The 19,496-nt window shown below is 37.4% G+C and overlaps 1 protein-coding gene across 2 annotated transcripts; it reads right to left on the bottom strand.

The window, feature by feature from the left end:
- Positions 1–10,332: 10,332 nt before the first annotated feature.
- smyd4 (SET and MYND domain containing 4) lies at positions 10,333–14,591 on the bottom strand. 2 transcript variants are annotated; one of them, XM_056736696.1, is made up of 11 exons: positions 14,377–14,591; positions 14,024–14,168; positions 12,892–12,981; positions 12,537–12,813; positions 11,892–12,071; positions 11,560–11,817; positions 11,308–11,480; positions 11,092–11,227; positions 10,863–10,979; positions 10,648–10,771; positions 10,333–10,546 (listed from the first exon to the last, which is right to left on the bottom strand). In XM_056736696.1, exons 1-11 carry the CDS (start codon positions 14,508–14,510, stop codon positions 10,426–10,428), a joined length of 1,755 nt encoding a protein of 584 aa, XP_056592674.1. In that variant the 5' UTR covers positions 14,511–14,591; the 3' UTR covers positions 10,333–10,425. The 2 variants fall into 2 exon arrangements, with proteins under 2 accessions (XP_056592674.1, XP_056592673.1); XM_056736695.1 differs by having other exon boundaries at positions 11,892–12,813.
- Positions 14,592–19,496: the final 4,905 nt, after the last annotated feature.

The following is a 19,496-nucleotide window of genomic DNA, read 5'->3' as shown; positions in this document are numbered from 1 at the left end:
TTTTATTTTCATATTAAACATTTATTATAATATAATATACGTGTATATTATAAAATTGTATATATATTCTATGTACCCTTTGTAATATACATATCATATAATAATAGTTCTTATTTTCAGTTTATAAAGATACAGTTATATAACAAAATACATTATAATTGGAATATAAAATATATTAATCAATAATGGAAATAAAAATAAAGTAAACAGGTTCATTGCAGTATAAAATATTCTCAGGAGACATGTTTTTTATGTCAAAATTATATTGTAGTGTAAAAGAAAACTAATTTGCCCTAAAAAATCTATTTCCTTTTGTAAAAAATAAAGGTTTTATTCATAGGCTTTAATGTTTAGTAAGATTGACCTATTTTTGTAATATGCAGTATTTCTGTGTAGTTGTGTCAGTTTAAATTCACAAAAATTGTTTGCAAGATGCATTAGTTCTGCATCATTCAAGAGTGTATTTGGTTTGCGCCTGTCACTTAAAGTGTATATTGGCAGTGTGCTACTGGCTTTTTGCCTGCTGGCTTAGTAACACCGCTCTCTCCACTCAACTCTGACACTGACTCCAGATCAGTTCCATCTCACCAACACACCCTCGCATTAAATCTCACCGCACATTTCCGCAAAATTTCCAACACCCACCACAGAGTGTCTTAATTGTCAGATAAGTGCACCAAACCAAACCAGCACATTATCACGAAACCACTCACGCAATGCATTTGAACAGTCAAAACCAGACTTCTGAATTATTTATGCATATAAAGCTGAAGAAAAGTGATGTAATGATAACATCCAAGCTTTGAAGAAAAACTGTGTGAATATCGAATAATGTGTATTTGTTGTGGAATCTCGCAATAAAAAAAGTGCCAGGAGAAACGGTACAAACTCAAAATGAGAAATAAGAAAATACTATTTTTTAAAATAATACATTTCTGAATATTTTGCTTTATGACAATTAAAAGCTATAATTTACAATCTCCTTTTTTGCCACCAATTCAACTAAACTCACCATTAGTTTTCCTTCATCAGTTACACTACCACAGACACACAAACTGAAATGTGTTTTGTTTTCACCCATGGCCCAGACAATTGGGTTGGTGGATGGACGGTGTAGCCTGAGGGGGCTGTTTATGGTTGGACGGGTTTTCTGCGTGCACTGATAAGCATTAACAGAGGCTTTTATTTCTCATTAACTCAAGGTGCTCTCTTCCCGGCTGCTGGGAGGACGGGGAAATCACAAGGGAACATCAGCGGGGACCCGTAAGACACAGAGCACCTGTGCTCATGCATAACGCCTGCTATCAGGATGTGTTTACACAGTGCGATTACCCGAGCACAGATAAGGAAATGCAGTAATTATAGTACTCAGCTATCACATTGACCACAAGCCTGATGCAAACAAAGGTGTCACACACTCCTGTGGTGGTGAGCATAATCTCTTCATTGTCAGCAGATTTTAAAACAAAAACTCTATGTACACTCATCAGTTTGTTGTCCCTGCAAATCAAGCGATAGGACCCATCAACAATCGTGGCAACTCCAATGATGTTCAAGCTTGGGGCTATATGTCATGTTCTTTCACATTTTTACACATTTTTGCTTCGATAGAAGTGCATAGTAAGAGATGCTGGCATAAAAACAACCAGATTCAGCTGGTTCGCTAAAGTTTTGGTATAACTGTTATGTAGATGGGATGTGATGGGAGAATAACCTTTTTTCATTGCTGCATATCTCCTCAGGCTGATGTAAGCAGAGCTCACTGAATCACGACAAACCTTTCTACAGTAAGTCAAGCATGAAGTTTTCATAAACAAAACTATACAAGATATAATGCAAAGTGTGTGTGCGTATATGAGTGTGTGGTTTTTAATAATTCCCTGATGATTCATATTTGGTTTTTAAAATAGAATCACATCCTGTAACATCTGAGATTTATTCGCATTTGTTTACTGCCTCAATGGATTATATCACTCATTATACCCAATGGAGGAGGTGGGGATGCTTCATAGGTATAGGCAGGTGCGAATCAGCAGTCAATCAAACTTGGAATAAAAATGTTTAGTACATTTCCAATACATTTTAAGAATTTACCCAGTGGTCCACATCTGATTTATACACAAACTAATGTTATCATAGTTCACTAAAAACTGTCGAAGCATTCATTTTTATTGAAAGTAACTAAACAGTTTCATTGTCGGCAATTGTCTTCATTCACTCAACCTCGAGTTGTTCCAAATCTGTATACATTTATTTGTTCTGGTAACCACAAGGTATTTGGAAGAATGCTTGTAACCAAATAGTTAAGGGCGATTGTTGACTACTTTAAAAACAACTTAGATTTATTTTTTCAAGTACATAAAATGTACATAAAATGTATGCAAAACAGTAGGAAAAATTACAATGATAGTCAAAAGTGCCAAAAACTGTTTGATTTTCTACATTCTTCAAAATACTTTCTTCTGTGTTCAGCACAACAAATACATTTGTAAAGCAATTCTTCCTACCATGGTAGTCAAGTCAGCGGTGGCCAAGAACTGTTTGGTTACAAGCATTCTTCCAAATATCTTTTATGTGTTCATCAGAACAAAGACATTTATACAGATTTGGAACAACTCCAGGGTGATTAAACGATGACAACAATTTTCATTTTGGTATACTGTCCCTCTAAATAAAATATTGGCCTAAATATGATTTGAAACTTAAACTGATGAAAAATATTTTAAAAAGTTTAAATTGAGATTACCTGAACATAAAAAAAAAAATCTTTTTTTTAAATGTGACAAAAGCACATAACCAAATTGCTAAAAATTTTACTTTTAATTTAATTGTTTCCAATAAAACTATACTAATTTATGCAAAACGGATTTGCCATATTGCTAATGGTTGAAATATTATTTCATATAGGTTTGTATATTAGGAATGATTTGTGCACCTAAATCTATGTTATGTTTAATTTGTTTTTCTTTATTTTAAAGCACATTTAAAATACAACCATTGTATCCCAAACTGCTGTACATATAACAAAAAAATACAAAAAAAACCTACATTTTTTGCTTGCTATACATTTTTGTTAGCTGGCTTTAAAGACAGTTAAATAAATACTGATCTTTATTGTCTTGTCTTATTTGAGACACAGTTATGGGCTGTAATTTAATTATTGGACCTTTTCTGTCCTCTAGGATTTTTATGGAAAAATGCTTTAATAACAAACTTTGATTTGCTATTGTGACTTATCACTTCTTCATCATTTTAAAGGTATTATTAATGAATGGGTATATTTGCCCGAATTGAAATCCTGGCCATGATAAGATCTTTTTTTTATTCAAAAAGCAGTCAAAAGTGCCTCTAATTAAAGAATCGCTTGTCGCTTTTCCATAAGATTTGTCCATTTGACAGTTTTTTGTCATGATATTGTTAAGCCTGGCAAGTTTCTAGTGTCCTCGTGAGGCTTAAAAACTGTCAACCAGTCCCTAGCAAATTCTCCGGAGGTTTACGGCTACCATGGAAAGTTTGCACACAAAAAAGTATCAGGAATGAAAGTGACCTACAGTGGCGATGTGTCAGAGGAGATTAAAGCTCATGCGTTCACAACACGCTTCACATCAGGGGACTGTTCATGTCCCAAAAGGCAAGGATTTGTGGGTAAATGCCGTCCCTCCCATTGCTGCGAGACCTTCAAAGCTGTCTCTGAGCAGAGGGTGAGGAGTTGAAGGACTCTGCTTGTGGTACACTAATCTGCCGCGCACACACGCGAGGCCGTACCTTTAGCAAGAGGTTTTATTCATCAGCCCACCACGTTAGCTTAAATCGGCTGTCTTGGTGACAAACGGCTTGCTCTGATAAAGCACTGGCACGGGTACGCATTCTCCATCCATCAAAACAAAAAAAGGTCATTTATATCACACGCTCAGCAGAAATCCCATGTGCTTATCATCCGACCTCAAGGTTATAAAATTGTATAGATCAGCCATCCCTGCTAATGGAGAATGTGTCATTAGAAACGTTATATTGTATCCCCATTTAAAAGACGTATTTTATGAATGAAAATCTGATTCAGATCGATCCCATCAATCACATTTCGTCCCGTCCCGAAAACGGACTAAAAACCTTCTAAATTCATTCCAGGTCATAAAGATGTGCATGCTTGTATCTGCATGTCGGCTTTGAAACAGAAGCCCCTGAGACTGTAATCAAGCCGGGTCTTAGGAGCATAAGCCAGGGGTCAGCGAAACACTGCAGGAGTGCAGAGAGACACTTCTTAAACACTACTCCTGAACCACATGAATTAATCATGTAAATGGATTCTATCTTTGCTTGGTCACTATGCGAGCATTGGCTGGAGAGTAACAGATACTTATAAAAAGGTGTCCTCTATCAGCGGGGCATTAATTAATCATTCACAGTTGTAACGGAGTGGGCCATGTCCAGACAGAAGTAGCGGCCCCACAAGGGCAGTGTCATTCGCTTGCTTATTTCATTGTGAATGCACTTGAACATGATAAAAAGGATGCCACCGATATTTCCCCCTTTAACTGTGAAGCTTATCTGACAAACAAGCTTTAAGTATCAGGGCATCTTTACACAGCTGAGTTGAAAGGATAGTTCACCTAAGACGTAAACACATTAAGATATTTTGAGAAATGTCCCAAAGTCGTTTTGTCCCAATGTAATGGATGTCATTAAAGGGGGGCAGTGTTGTTTGGTTACCAAAGTTCTTTAAAATATCTTCTTTTGTGTTCTGAACAAGAAAGTTATACAGTCTTGGAATGACATGAGGTTGAGTAAATGATGAGAGAATTTTTCTTTTTGGTTAAAGACCTAGTAAACGTTTAATTGCAAACTCGCATTCAAATATGCCACCATTTTGTTAGCATAAGCCATCTCCCAACTATCCAATCAGTTCTCGATGTGGGAAATCAAGTCCCGCCCTACATTTTCTCACATTTCAGAAGCCGTTTCACTCGGAAAAGAATACGATTGTTACTTCCGTTTCATGCCGACTTTAAAACGAGTGTCTGCTGTGTGAAGATGCAATGCCACAAAAAAGCAGTTTTGTTTCTTGTCATCATAGAGCTTACGTATCCTAATTTAGCTTTATATTATTGTTTTTGTTTTATTTTCATTATTTTAGATTTCTATATTTAAAATGATGTCATTTAATAATCTAAATGCCACTTCAGATGCTTTTTCAGTACCATCTTTGCCGTGTAAATATGGCTGTAGTTACAAAATCTAGAGTGAACCTTTCTAAACGTTATGTTAAATAAATGTAATATTTAAACTTCAATTTAAATGTAAATGAAATGTTTGTCATATTTGAAATTGTGTGTGTGTGGCTATTAAGGTGCAGAAAATCAAAGATAAACTATATAAAGAGGAGCGGGAAGGACTCGCCCACTTCGGTACGTAGGATCAAAATATGTGTAGCACCCAGCAGGCCACGCCTCTGATACATTATATAACTTTTTCATAATGCTATAATTGTTTTTCTAATGGTGTATTGGGCATTATTTGTGTTCCCTCTACTGGAAGTTTATGGATCTTATTATGATCCTCTGGCTCTTATTTTCATCTCTATAGGCATGACTCGGTGTGAGACCTGGAACACAAATTCAATTACTGCTGTGTTGAACTCAAGCATTTACTCGGAATATAAATATTGTCGTTCATCACCAAAGACTGTAGGCCCTGCTATTTCGCGGTCAGATATCAGTTTGACAGAAGTAAGATTAGGTAAGTTATTATTCCCAATTTTATACCAATAGTGCTCAAGAACTATTAAAAAGCGACTATGCAATTAAAAAAGGATTATGCAATGATCATTTCGATCTCTTGAGGACAATATCTGAAAGTCCAAAGGAATCAGGCTAAATTGCTTATTGTACAACAACCGTCTCCAAAGGCAAGAGCAGCAGAGAAGATTATGTTGCCTGTATTGCTATTATAGGAGATATTTTTATTGGCCGCACATGGCATTCCGAGTATTTGCTTTGTCCTTCATAGAGTTCCAATTTTAGAAAACTGCAGCTGAAATTACATCACCTTTCAAATAATCTTGACTCGGTTTCCCCTATCTAATTCATTCTTTTCTGCTGACCTGGTGCCTTGCCCAGGGAGATTGTTAAAAATAGCTCATCATGGTTTATAGAGACTTGGGGGACAGCAAATAATGTGAACAAACAAAGCATGATAGATAGATAGATAGATAGATAGATAGATAGATAGATAGATAGATAGATAGATAGATAGATAGATAGATAGATAGATAGATAGATAGATAAATACAGTAGATAGATAGATAGATAGATAGATAGATAGATCTTCACTAGAAAAAAATGACTTGATTAAAGTTTAATTACTCTTGGACCCTTCAGTTAGTGAGTTTGGCTCATACATTATAATGACTCTAATGAGGAGAGTAATGAAGACTTTATTATGTACATGTAGATGAGATTAAATCTGCTTTATCAGCTATTATGTGTCACCAAGCCTGAATAAAAAAGATGACAAATAAGGTCAAAGAAAGCGATAATGAAGAATGTGTTAATATTTATAACCTCTGCATGTCTTGACACCCTATTACATCTTTTCCTATCTTTGAGTAATTATGTTTGCGCTTTTTTCTGTTGGGCGAACACACTGCGCTCCGATCGGTAACATCACCTCATTGCTTTTAGCAGAGGAACTGAAGGATACAGAAACATCAGCTGATGTATTGTGGTCGTGGTTATTGATTGTATTCGATATAGTCTGTGATTTGATAAAGGTTAGATCCCTTGCACAAAATATGCTTAAAGAGATAGTTCACCCCAAAATGTAAATTCCTTCATGATTTACTCACCCTTGTGTCATTTCAAACCTGTATGACTTTCTTTCTACTGCAGAAAATAAAAGATATTTTGAAGAATGTTGGTAACCAAGCAGGTTGTGACTCCATTGACTTCCACTGTACGGAAATAAAACCACCAAGATGTTTCTCAGAAAATCATCTTTTGTGTGCCACAGAAGAAAGAAGAGTCATATACAGGCTTTGAATGAAATAAGGACAATTAATTCAAGACTGAATTCAATTTTTTGTGTGAACTCAACTCGCATTGGACAATTGTCTGCAAGATTCTGTTTGCAAGATTTTATTTTCGTAATGGCTTCATACACTTACAGACTTTTGAAAGTTTCAGACAAAGTACCAACACACTAACTGATCAAATCTGCAGACTGGCACAGACTTTCTGCAAAAAGTCCGGGGGCAAAATCTGAAGCAAAAGTCTTGTAGTGTATTCTAGCCTTAAGTTGTACACCACATGGTCAGTATTTGGACACTTGAAAACTAGACCCATGTGAACATTTCATTTTTAGTTTTTGAAAACCGCAGCCATAAATAAGAAGTTTGTCCTCCCTTTGCGGCTATAACAACTTCTATTTTCTGGGACAACTTTCTGTATGTTGACACATAGGGGATCTGCTCTCATTTAGACACAAGCGCTTCCCCAAAAAACCTCACAAAGGCCTAACTCACAGTCAGTTCCAATTTATGCTAAAGTGAATCCTCAGTATCTAAAACATTCTAAACTGACAATTTTAAGGGTGCATGTGTACTTTTGGCTATTAATATATTGAATATTATGGTCAAGTTTAACCCCGCATATGGTAGCCTATACTGATGTCAGTCATGCGGAAACACCACATTTTGATAATTTTTCTTCAATTAGCTTTTCATTCAAGCCTTTTAAAAAATATGTTGGCATGGCGATACATCTTTAACTGCCCCTTCACTCTCTTCCTGCTATGACCTTGGTTTGTAAATCCTAGTGTTTGATTGACAGCTGAACGTTGTGCTTGGTGGGACAGCTCCGTCATTTCCCCAGCAGCTGTGCTGACACTTTGAGACACTGACATCAGCAAAACACACGCACTCGCACACATATATCTGACAACATAACTCAGTCAGAACGAACGCTTTCCCTCAGCCAATGAGAACGGCTCTTTCTTGAGTCGGTATATCATAAAACCTGCATGCAGACAGTTCACATAATCAGGTTGTGTTACCTGATGGAATTACTTGGTGGAAATCAGAGGTGGAAAATTGACCAGACGATTCTGCCGGCTGTGATGTGCTCACGGAACGTGCACAGACCGTGATCTATGTTGGATGTGATAGATGGTTTTCCATTATCAACAGAGGCTAAATGTTTCCACAGAAAGTTTAAATGAGCTGCTCATATTAATTCATATTTGATCTATTGACAATTCAGAGAAATTTCCAAAGCGTTGGATTAATCTCTCAAGGTGTCTTCAATCTTAAATCAACCAAACACGCCCTATGTAGATTTTAGTGGCAACAACATAAACAAACATTATGTTGCCCAAACTTAACTTCTGACCTCCACACATAATCAATAACTGTTGTATAGTTTTAAATTAATTTAATACAATTAATTTATAAATTGATATTAATATAAATGAAATCTAAAATAAATTGCTGCATTATAACCAAACACAGGCCGGAAGTCTATACCAGTGGTTCTCAACCTATTCATGGTCGCGCCCCCATGTAAACCCATTTAAAGAAATGGTAACCCCCCCAAACTGTACATTGAGGATAGATAAGATAATGTGTAAAATATGTAGCAAAGAAGCAAAAAATACCTTTATATGACAGATTGATCAGATTATAAATGAAAACAAAAGAAACCATCATAGAAATTAATGGTTTCCATTAAAATTCCATCGTGAACCATTAGCTTTTTGCAATAAAACCATTACAAATATGTAGTGTTTTGGGCATTATTCCAAAAGGATTAATCTGCCAATTCACGAGAATGGTGCACGTTTCATTGATTTTAAAGGAGAAGTTCGTTTTCAAAATAAGGTTTCATGACCATTTAATCAACCCAATGTCATCCAAGATGTTTATGTATTTGTTCCTTTAGTTGAGAGAAATTAAGGTTTTTGATGAACACATTATTGTATTTTTCTCCATATAGTGGACTTCAATGGACTCCAATGGTTGAAGGTCAAAATGACAGTTTCAGTGCAGCTTTAAAGGGTTTTAAACGATACCAGACAATAAATAAAGGTATTATCTCGTGAAACAATTGATCATTAAAAAAAAAAAAAAGTATTTGCTTTATAAACAGAAATTTTGGCCTTGCCAAAATATGTAATTACATTGAGAACAACTGGTCTGTAATGTAAAATCGCTCAATGTTAGACATCACATGTCCAACCGTCCTTCATTATCACCCTGTTTTGAGACTAAGTGCCCCTCAATGTCAACATGAGGTCACACATACTGCACCTGCTCTCCTGAGATACATAATCCCATTATCCCATGACCGTTTAACAAATTTGCAGAATCAAGAACCTTGACCAGAGGCTCAAACCAACCACACATCCCAAAAAAGATCACACAGGTCAGTGGATGTTAAATCCAGGGAAGAGTGAGCACACTGCTAAATCCGCTTGGAATTTCCCCTTCACCACTTGTCATTGTTTTTGAAGCAGCTCACAGAGAAGTGGATGTAATTTCTTGTGGGCACAGAGCTGGTCCCCTGGGCTGGACCATAAGTGGGCGAGAGCCCATTAGCAACATAAAATGTCATAGGCGTCACTGGCCTTTATTGGGTTATCGAGCCGAGACAAGCGGAGGTGGGCGTAGAGTTATGTAGTGTTGGGTTCTCGTAACGTGTGGTTGTTTTTGTAATGAAGCATAGTAAATTCTGAATTATGTTATATTTTCATTTAATATATGAAGCAATGTTACAGTAAAATGTCATAGTCCTGTTTCACTGGCCTTTACTGGGTTATCGAGCCGAGACAAGTAAGAGACAAGTTAAGTAGCCTTGGGTTCTCATAACGTGTGGTTGTTTTTGTAATGAAGCATAGTAAGTGCTGGTTCTGTGATATTCTCATTTTGCACATGATGAATGAATTACAGGTATTTTAAAAACACATAAGCAATTCAGCTTCATTATATGAACAGAGCCTAGAGTGTTCAATACAAAATGCATTTGACTTTTTTTGCCTAAATACTATGACAGAGTTGTGCCATGTACTGTACTTCAGAGTGCCATTTTATACACTGTAGTTAAAGACTGCCACCTAGTGATCAGAAATGTAATAAAATAACTTTATAGCATTAAGCATTTGAATAAAGCCCTAATCCAAAGCAATAATTCTGTCTTTCACTATTTACTACAGAAACCAAATTATATGGCTTAGAAACGAATGAGACATCCACGTCAAGAAACATAATGGAAATCTAGTCCCCTATAACATCAGGAATAGAAACCAAAACATCAAATTAGGTTAATTCATTACCTTTTTTTATTAGGTTTCACATATTTCTGAGACAAAAGATATGAATGTTTCAAAACACTCTGTCAACTGATAACCTTTTGGTTATGACTTCTTGCAAACCAGTCATTTTAAACAGTGCTCCATTTCCTGTAGTTCCTGTAGCTCTTCACAAAGAGGGCCACAGTGGAGAGAGAGAAGCCTGCGGGCCTTGGGGATGACAGAGAGAGTGGCTCTGCGGTCTCCGCTGTGAGATACAATCAAAGGTAAGGATTTTTGATTATGTAATGCCAAGACTATGAAAGTACTAAGGCAACTAAATCCCATGAGCTAAAGTTGAGTCTTTACCCATTAAAATGCAATTGTGCCAGTTTAAAAAACTGCCGTCCCAATTCAACGCAGTCCTCTCCATATTGGGCTTTTATGGCAACAATACTGAGCTTGAGATGGGATGCAGCCCGACTCCAGTCACCTGCCACCAAAAATGTAACAAGGGTGTTATTTCTGTATCTTTCAGGATGTGGAAATATATTAAAGGCTAAATTAATTATTGCCGTTTTTACCGTTGGTGGCATATACACGAGCTGTTGCATCCGCAAGTTCACCTTTTACAGGATGAGTATCTGTCAGAATGCTGTCTGCCTGAGATGAGGCAGATTTAAGGATCCTTAAGGCATCGTCTGCAAGAGGAATGAAAATATAGCGAGTTTATACAAACATGAATGTTAACGGACATCTAATTCACACTTTGTGTAGTGGAACACAAATAAACAATTTGTCCCTAAATGACACCTGATCTGTCTCTCTCCATTAGATGAATAGCTTGGTCTAGTAAGTTCTGCAAACCCTGAAGTTTCTTCTGCACTTCAGCACTGGTGATCTGATGACTGCAGGATGGCTGAGAGCACACGTACCTTTCCATGTAGGCCTGAAATAACACAAGATCAATGTAGTCAGATGATCTTTATGATCACTGTGTGTGTGTGTGTGTGTGTGTCAGATGTTGACCTGAAGAGGCTGTTCACAATTCTCACACTTCAAACCCAGCGCTGTCTTCCGATCTTCGCTTGTTTTATTTTCTGCATGCTCTCTCAGACAAGCCACACAGTCACAGGTGAAAAAGTACTGCTCCAGCAGGAGGCGCTGACGCTCCTTCACAGTCATTCTGCTACAGTGAGGGCCTGTGAGGAAGAGTTTAATTTAATACTTTCAGCTAAATTGCCCAATTCACATTTCACAGTTTTCAAGCTTGTATGATACCGTAACAGTGCAGAATCTCCTGTCCCGCCATGAGGTCTTTTGAAGTACGTAAAGTGACTGTCACACCGCTGTGAAGGGTCTCAGAATGGTCACCTTGACTTGAACCAGAGAACTGAGTGAGCTGGTTGTTTATAAAGCCTGTTGTGAAGAAGATGCTGGTGTTTGGACTGCAGGAGTGGTTAAGTAGGCTGAGGACGGGAAAGATTGCCGTGGCGATGCGGATTTCGTTGCTGGGTTGAACAGAAGTGCCAGTCTCTTCTGTAAAAGATGAAATTTTGTTTAACACACACAAACAAACAAACAAACAGAACAACAATTCAACTTAATTTTACCTGTAACTCTAATAGCAGTTACTGCTTGTGCATTACACCTGAGCTGCATCAGGTGCCTCAGAACTGTGGCTCCCAGCATGCTCATCTCGGGCTTCCAGGCTCCTCTGTCATCCTCGCAAGATTCCCACATGTCCGATGGAGGACCACCATGCAGCTTCTTATAAAGTGTTGCTGTGGTGACTGCAAGTAAGAATCGTAAGCTAGGTGAGTGTTCTCCCACATGTGGTAAAAGACTGTAGATGCCTAGATATGAGTTGCCATGGTAACAGTCTGTATGATCTGAACTCTTGGTACAGTGGCCTTCAAAGTTCAATTGGACTGATGAATCACTTTTAAACAGTCCAGCTTGGTTTTCCACCGGACATGAACTTTCCTTTGCGCTTTGAACCTCCTTTTGCCCAGCTTTCAACGCAACCCTTAGTGCAAGATGCGTCAGAACACCTAAAACCAACAGGTCTGCTCCAACAGCGCACTCCCATTGGTGCCACTGGCTCCATGCCTCTTTTCGACACCTCTCGTCACAGTACCGAGCGTAACTACAGTTAGGACAGGGCACAGAACTCAGTGTTCGGCATAGGCAGTGATGACAATGTCTGTCTTCAGTGTCAAACACTGTCTTTTCAGTCTCTGTGATGAGTTTGATACCTGGGATAAGAACACAGCCGTAAGCCTCGTCCACCAGCACCACATCACCGGCTAGTTTATTTTCCGTGGCCAACAGGTGCCGACCTTTCCCAGGACTGAAATAAACAGACACGCCATGTGATGTGCTTGGTGGTGGTGGGTTATTTGGGGCTGGAGTGTTGGATTTTTCAAGCTTGCTGAGCTGATTCAGGCAGGCGGTCTTTCTAGTGATCAGTTTGTCCCGCAGGTGGCTCGGGTAGCCGGCCTCCAAAGCTTGACGAATGTCCTCTAGACATTCCTAAAAAGAAGAGACACGCACTTAATGTAAACGCATATCAATTCATGAATAAAAGTAAAATATGTAATCGGGACTTACTTTATAAAGGGTGAGATAAAAGAGAGCTGCAGATCGGTTTGCGTAGCACAAGGACAGCTGTTCTGTATTCTTATCAGCATGGCAAATACCCTGAGACATCAGAGATTACAAACATCATGTTTATAGGACAGTACTCATGCCACGTTGTGGCCCAGTTTTCCTAAACCAGGACTAAGCCCTAGTTAATTTGGGCTATTTAAGTCGCTTTTATTAAAATGCTGTAGAAAAAAACATAACTGATGTGCCATTGCAGGTTATTTTCAGTTAAGACATCTCAAAATTCATTTCAGTTTGGGACTAGTTTTAAGCCTCAGTGACACGGGGGTTTAATATGTTAATACCACCATGTTTGCACATTTAGTTGATATCAGCATAGGAATATCTTTGGAACAGAGGTATTTTAACATGGAAATTACGCACTTTGCCGACCAAGGGATACTTCACCCAAAAATGTATATTCTGTCATTTACTCACCTTCGATATGATGCAAATGTGTATACATTTCTTTGTTCTGATGAACACAGAGAAAGATATTTGGAAGAATGCTTACAGCCAGACATATTCCCCCCCCCCCATTTACTACCATAGTAGAAAAAAATGGTAGTCAAAAGTGCCCCAGAACTGTTTGCTGTCCTACATTCTTCATAATGTCCTCTATTGTGTTCAAGAGAACAAAAAAATTATAAAGTATTTTTTCCTACTATAAGAGTCAGGGAGCAAAATCTGTTTGGTTATAAGCATTCTTCCAAATATCTTTCCCAAACTGAAATCAATTTTGAGATGTCTTAACTGAAAATGACCTGCAATGGCACATCAGTAATGTTTTTTTCTGAAGCATTTTAATAAAAGCGACCCAAATTAACTAGGGCTTAGTCCTGGTTTAGGCTAATGCCTCGGTCAGACTAAGCCTTGTATTTTTTCCTACTATGGGAGTCAGTGGGGGGCAATATCTGTTTGGTTATAAGCATTCTTCCAAATATCTTTCTCTGTGTTCATCAGAACAAATTAATGTATACAAATTTCGAAAAAAAACCCTGAAGGTGAGTAAATGATGACAGAATTTTCATTTTTGGGTGAAGTATCCCTTTAAATTGGATTAAATCGTTATTATGAGTTTAGCGAGCTCTCTTACCTTAGAATAAAACAGTGCAGCTGATGTGTAATCTTTCACCTTGAAGCTGAGGTTACCTTGCTCCCTAAACTCAGATGCGGGCTCTGGAGACTTTTTAACTGAGTACTTGTCAGAGATTATAGACAAAGTATTGAGATCGTCTGGTCTAAAAAAAATACATAGACAAATGGGTACGTGAAACATTTATGTATTGTTCCATATATAATAAACCAATGTATACGCTTTTTTTCATTGGTTCTCGATAATAAATGAATGAGTACATATTTAGAAAAATGTTGCACATTGGTAACGGTAAATATTACTGTCATGTCTAGTAGATAAATTAACAAACACAAGCTGAAATATATACTGACTGCGTAAGTGACAGCGCGTTGTTGAATATGTCATTTATATCTGCTAGGATAGAGAATCGCTCCCTTCCTTCAGGACCCAGTCCAGTCCACTTCTGTTCAACATGCCGAACCCACTGTTGACAGGGCAGATCCATTAAAAATCCGCCAAAATACAGAAAAACTGAAAATGAACAGGTAGGAAACTTCAAATGCTTTGGTTTTCGCAGCAAAACCGACTTCCGGTTGGGACTTTGATCAATTTTCAAAATACAGGTCAGGGGGTTGGAGTAGATGTGAGATGATTGAATTTGCAGTACATCCTTGTTTTATTCATTTAAAATATATACGTAAATTAAAATTGCAAGAAAAAGCGACAAAGTTCTGCTGGCGATATAGCGAAACGGTGTTTAATGATATATTGTAGTTCGCACAAATTAAAGTCAGAAAACACCTTGTGAGTTTGACTGGATTGTTTAATCTTTCTTATCTTTTAATTTAAATATTGAGTATCATTAAGTCTCCATTCGGTTGGTGAAGTGTATATAAATGTGGTAAAATGAAAGCTTTAGGAGTGGTCATGGATGCACAGTGACAGTACTGAAGGATCATGCATTCATTTCTCCAGTAGGGGGAGACGTTGTTCCACATAACAATTTTCAATTTTGTACGTCTGGACAAGAGATAAGTGGGTTATTTCTTGGTTGTCGCAGCAGATTTTGTTCTTGTATCTCTGCTGTTGGTCAAGATCTCTAGGGGCTTAATTAGTGAGTAATACAACTGTTTCTCCATTGGGAATTAGGGGCCGCCTAGAAAGCCAGTTCTGTCACAAAAGTGTCCATTCACCTTTAGATATAAAGGCCTTGTGTGGAAGACTCTTATGATGTGCTCTGATGCAGATTCTCCATCAATAATTGGATTTTGTCCAGGACATTAGTGTTGTTACAGGATTTATTCAATGTCCGTGGAATTACTGTAAAGTTCTAGCATTCTTTGAATGTCATTTATGAAGATTTATTGGATTCACCAGACTTATTCTTTCTTGTTCGGTTGGCTGTGAGAAATTATTCTCAGAGTAATTTATTCTTAACAAAGTTAAACAGCTTTGGTAAATCGAAATCTGCTGTACAATATTTGTTGAATTGTAAACATTTACATAGAAATATTTACCCACATGACAAAACAGTGTTGCGCCTGAGGTCCCTGGTTATATCAAGGAGAGAAAAACAATTTAGTATATAATAAACAAATATATCCAATACTATAACTATAGATTGATGCTTGTGGAAGACCAGAAGTGCTGCATTACAGCCTTGAATATATCATGCCATATAACCTATATACTTTTATAGCGCATAAATACTATTTATAGTACATTTCACACAGCACAGACTGAGCTTAATAGTATCTTCTCCACCATTATCAGGGGACAGCCTTACGGTAATCATCATTTTAAATGAAATGGTTCGAATTTTGTTATAACTTGATTTCACTTTATGTCTGCGTATGAATATTAATGTTGTATTCTGTCTGTAGCCGCCTCATCCGTGAGGGTCCTGAGGGATGGTGCTTATCATACATCTGGTTATTGTGCACCGCTTTCCATCTACCGAGAGCTTTACATTTGACTTGTTTATTAGATCTTTGTTTTATATTTGCGTCTCAACAGCTGCTGTTAATGGACTCGAATGTGTCATTTTTTACAGCTTGTGTTTTGCATGACTGTTTGTCTTGTTGCCGTCGGGTGTGTTGTTTTCCAAAAACGTGCCAGTTTGTATCCTTGACATTTTAGAAGGACATGTCTTACGTGTTATTTAGAGAATGTCCTTATTATTTAATCAGTTCTTGTAAAAATATGCAGTCCATCTGCTTATAACCTTCCCTTGTACAGTATATGATGCTATTTAAGCCCCCTGTAGTCTTTAGGTGCTTACAATATGCCCCCATGTGAGATCTTTAAGTTTTATTCATGTCTAGCCATAGGTTACAGTGGTTATAGGACCCATATTTTACATTGTGCATCAAGTAGCGATCCACATTAGGATTTATGTGTACCACATTTGAAGTTTTGCTATTCTTACTATGTGCATTTTTTATAGTTTGAGTTTGATTATTTACATTAACCATTGTTTTGACCTTAAGTCGTTTATGCTATCAGAGACACCTGGAAGCAATTAAGACTGTTGTCATGTGTCGGCAACCAGAACCATTGTCCCGGGCCCTTGATCTAGGAGGGCTTTTATTGTGAAAACGGTGGGAAATTGATTATATAAACTCAAAACAATAAAGGATGATTTAAGTTCCTCCAATCAACTTGCAATGAATTTGTCCAGTGCCCGCTGTTATAACATCAGCGAACAGATGTCAAAAGCCCCCAGCAGAGCACTATCACATAATTGAATGGCATTCAGTTTGTATAACCACAGAATTAGGACTCAAACATTCTCCTTTTATTTAAAGCCAAGAACCGTAATGCATTAAACAGCTGAACAAACACTTTCAGTCACCTGCGGATTAAAGTACACGTCAAAGCTCCCTCACACACACTGGTTTCTCTTTAACGTACACAAACACACACGCTGATCAAGACACCATGACCGTTTCACTCTGGTATCATTATGTGTCTTGTGAGGTCTGTGTCAAACAATGCGATAATGAAGTCTTGATCCATGCTCTGTCCAAATAGACTGTTTGATTTCATTTTCTGGCTTGCGAAATCCAGATTGCTCGGTTAAGCTTCACGAGCCACTGAGGTCACAGGAACATTTACATTTGTCTTTCATTTCAGTGGGTACACAATCTGTGTGTCGTCGTGTTTAATGTAATGGCACTCCTTGAATTTATTCAGCTCACTTTGACCGGGTAATGCATGAAGAATTGTTTCGTTATAGCATTAAATTGGTACGATTTTAATTTCAATTTGGTTATGTACTGAATATAAGTGTATGTTATAATAATAAGTGTGATATGTAAGGGATACTCCACGGTAAGGCGTGCATGAAAGGATTTTAATGCATGACGTGGAGGCCAAGAACGACCCGCTGCAAGTGCATTAAAAACCTTTAATGCACGGCCAGCCGTGGATTATCCCGCGTGTACCATGGTCATTTGCCAAGTTAAAGCTGTTATTGATGTTTACAGTTTCATTTTTATCAGACAGGTGAAAATGATTTTCATCAGTTAATTTTAAACATTGATCAAACTGACTGTAACTGTGCATTGAACGGTTTTCAAGGAGTAGTTCACTTCTAAATAAGCCCCCATTGACTTTCTAAAGTAATTTTTATTCCTATATGGAGAGTTGGGGGCTTATTTTAAAGTGAACTACTCCTTTAATGCACACCTTTTAGCCTATCAGAATCAAGTATTCAAACAGACCATGGAATAAAAGAATATATAATTAGATGAGAGTGTATATAAAAAATCATATTGTTATATTATAAAACTTAAATGAAAATCTTTCTAATCAAAATATTTAGTGTTTAATGTTAGTAAGAGTGGCCAGAGATCAATTCTATGATCTAATAAGGGTCTGTACATGTGTCATATGTCTTTAGCAATATTTACTTTAATGCGCTGTAAATAAAAGTGTCTGACAATAAATGTAATTGAACATTTCCTTATAACAACCTTTACAGTAATAGACTAATGAAGAAGTTTTGAACAACGTTGTTTATGCAAGACGATAATCAAAATAGACAGATATTCATTTAGTATGCAAAGCCCTCCACGGTCATCACACCTGACCGTCTTAACTGGGAGGGACCGCACCTTTCTCGTGTCCAATTCTAGTGACAGACTTTGGCTTCTAGCCATAGTGGACTGTGGTCGCGCATGCGTCTCTTGTTGATATGTTGTGTGTTTGTTCTGAAGATCAATAGAGCACATCTCCCTATTTAGAAAAAAGCCCTTTTGTGTTTGAGCAAAATAAAATGATTCATTCAGGAAAACTGAGGAGAAAATCTACCTCTCTTCTGGTTTTGTTGTGACCTATTTTTGGATACCATTTCTTAATGTTAATTGTCAATTTATTGTAAAATAATTTTAAATATTTTTCTTTGTTACTAGATAATAATAAACACATTAAAGCCAAATACTGGGTTGTTTACAACTGGACTGTGTTGCACATATCTGGCCCCTTATTTTTAGTCTCATCCATTTAAATCTGTTCTGCTTGATCAGAGATGGAAACGTTGTAACTGGTTAACCGATGGCAGGGTCAAAGTGCGAGGTTAGTGGTTTGACTGAAAATAACTTTTGTAGAAGATTGAACCCTCATTTTGTGACAATGATTAAATCCAGATAGGATATCAGTCCAGCAGTTTGATGTATTAACTTATTTTATTGCATCAAACATTCACGTCTGTTGGTCTTTATGAAACTTTCAATGTAACTTTCAGTTATTGTTTAACTTTATTAATGTAAATAAATAATGATAATGAATAATTAATTCAATATTTGATGCAAGCACGCTATCAGTTTCTTCATTATGTGCTACTTAGGATTCATTTTTGTGGGAGTTTGTGTGTACTGAAACTGGCCTGTTTCCTGTTTAATCTATGTGTCAGGACTGTTTGTTCAAACAGTATGTGTGTGTGAGGGCTAAGATCAGGTCAGTATTATTGATGATATGTCATCTATGATGTAATTACCTCCGCACTCTGGGCTCATTAGCTCTGTTCGCATCACACTCCCTGTTTGTGTTTCTCATTTACTGTAATGAGATGGATATAAAGTGCCTCTCTCTCTCTCTCTCTCTCTCTCACATACTACAAACCCAGTCCCACTCCCTCTTTTGCTCTTTGTCTCACTGGCTTCTCTGTTGGTTTATTGTGGCATCTGTAGTGTTTTGATAAGGCAGGCTGGCATTGTGTTGGAATGAAGATTTTCTGGAGCTGTGCCCATGTGACAGTCGACCTCACACTCCATTGCACATTCACCTCGCTTGTAAATTCTCACTTACACACAATTGTATGTTTGTTAATCAAATCTGTCATCATCTTTCCTCTGCACTCTCTCTCTCCCTCTCTTTCACTCTCTCTGTCTCTCTCTTTCTCTCTGCATATTGCTCTTTAAAACACTCAGAGAAGTCATGTGAAAAACAGTGATAAAATTCAGAGGCTAGGCTTAGGCTATGTATAGCA

Source organism: Triplophysa dalaica, chromosome 22 (assembly GCF_015846415.1).
Source record: "Triplophysa dalaica isolate WHDGS20190420 chromosome 22, ASM1584641v1, whole genome shotgun sequence".
Lineage (NCBI taxonomy): Eukaryota > Metazoa > Chordata > Actinopteri > Cypriniformes > Nemacheilidae > Triplophysa > Triplophysa dalaica.
Note: the sequence above shows the minus strand (reverse complement) of the source record. Positions and strands in the feature narration are given on the sequence as shown.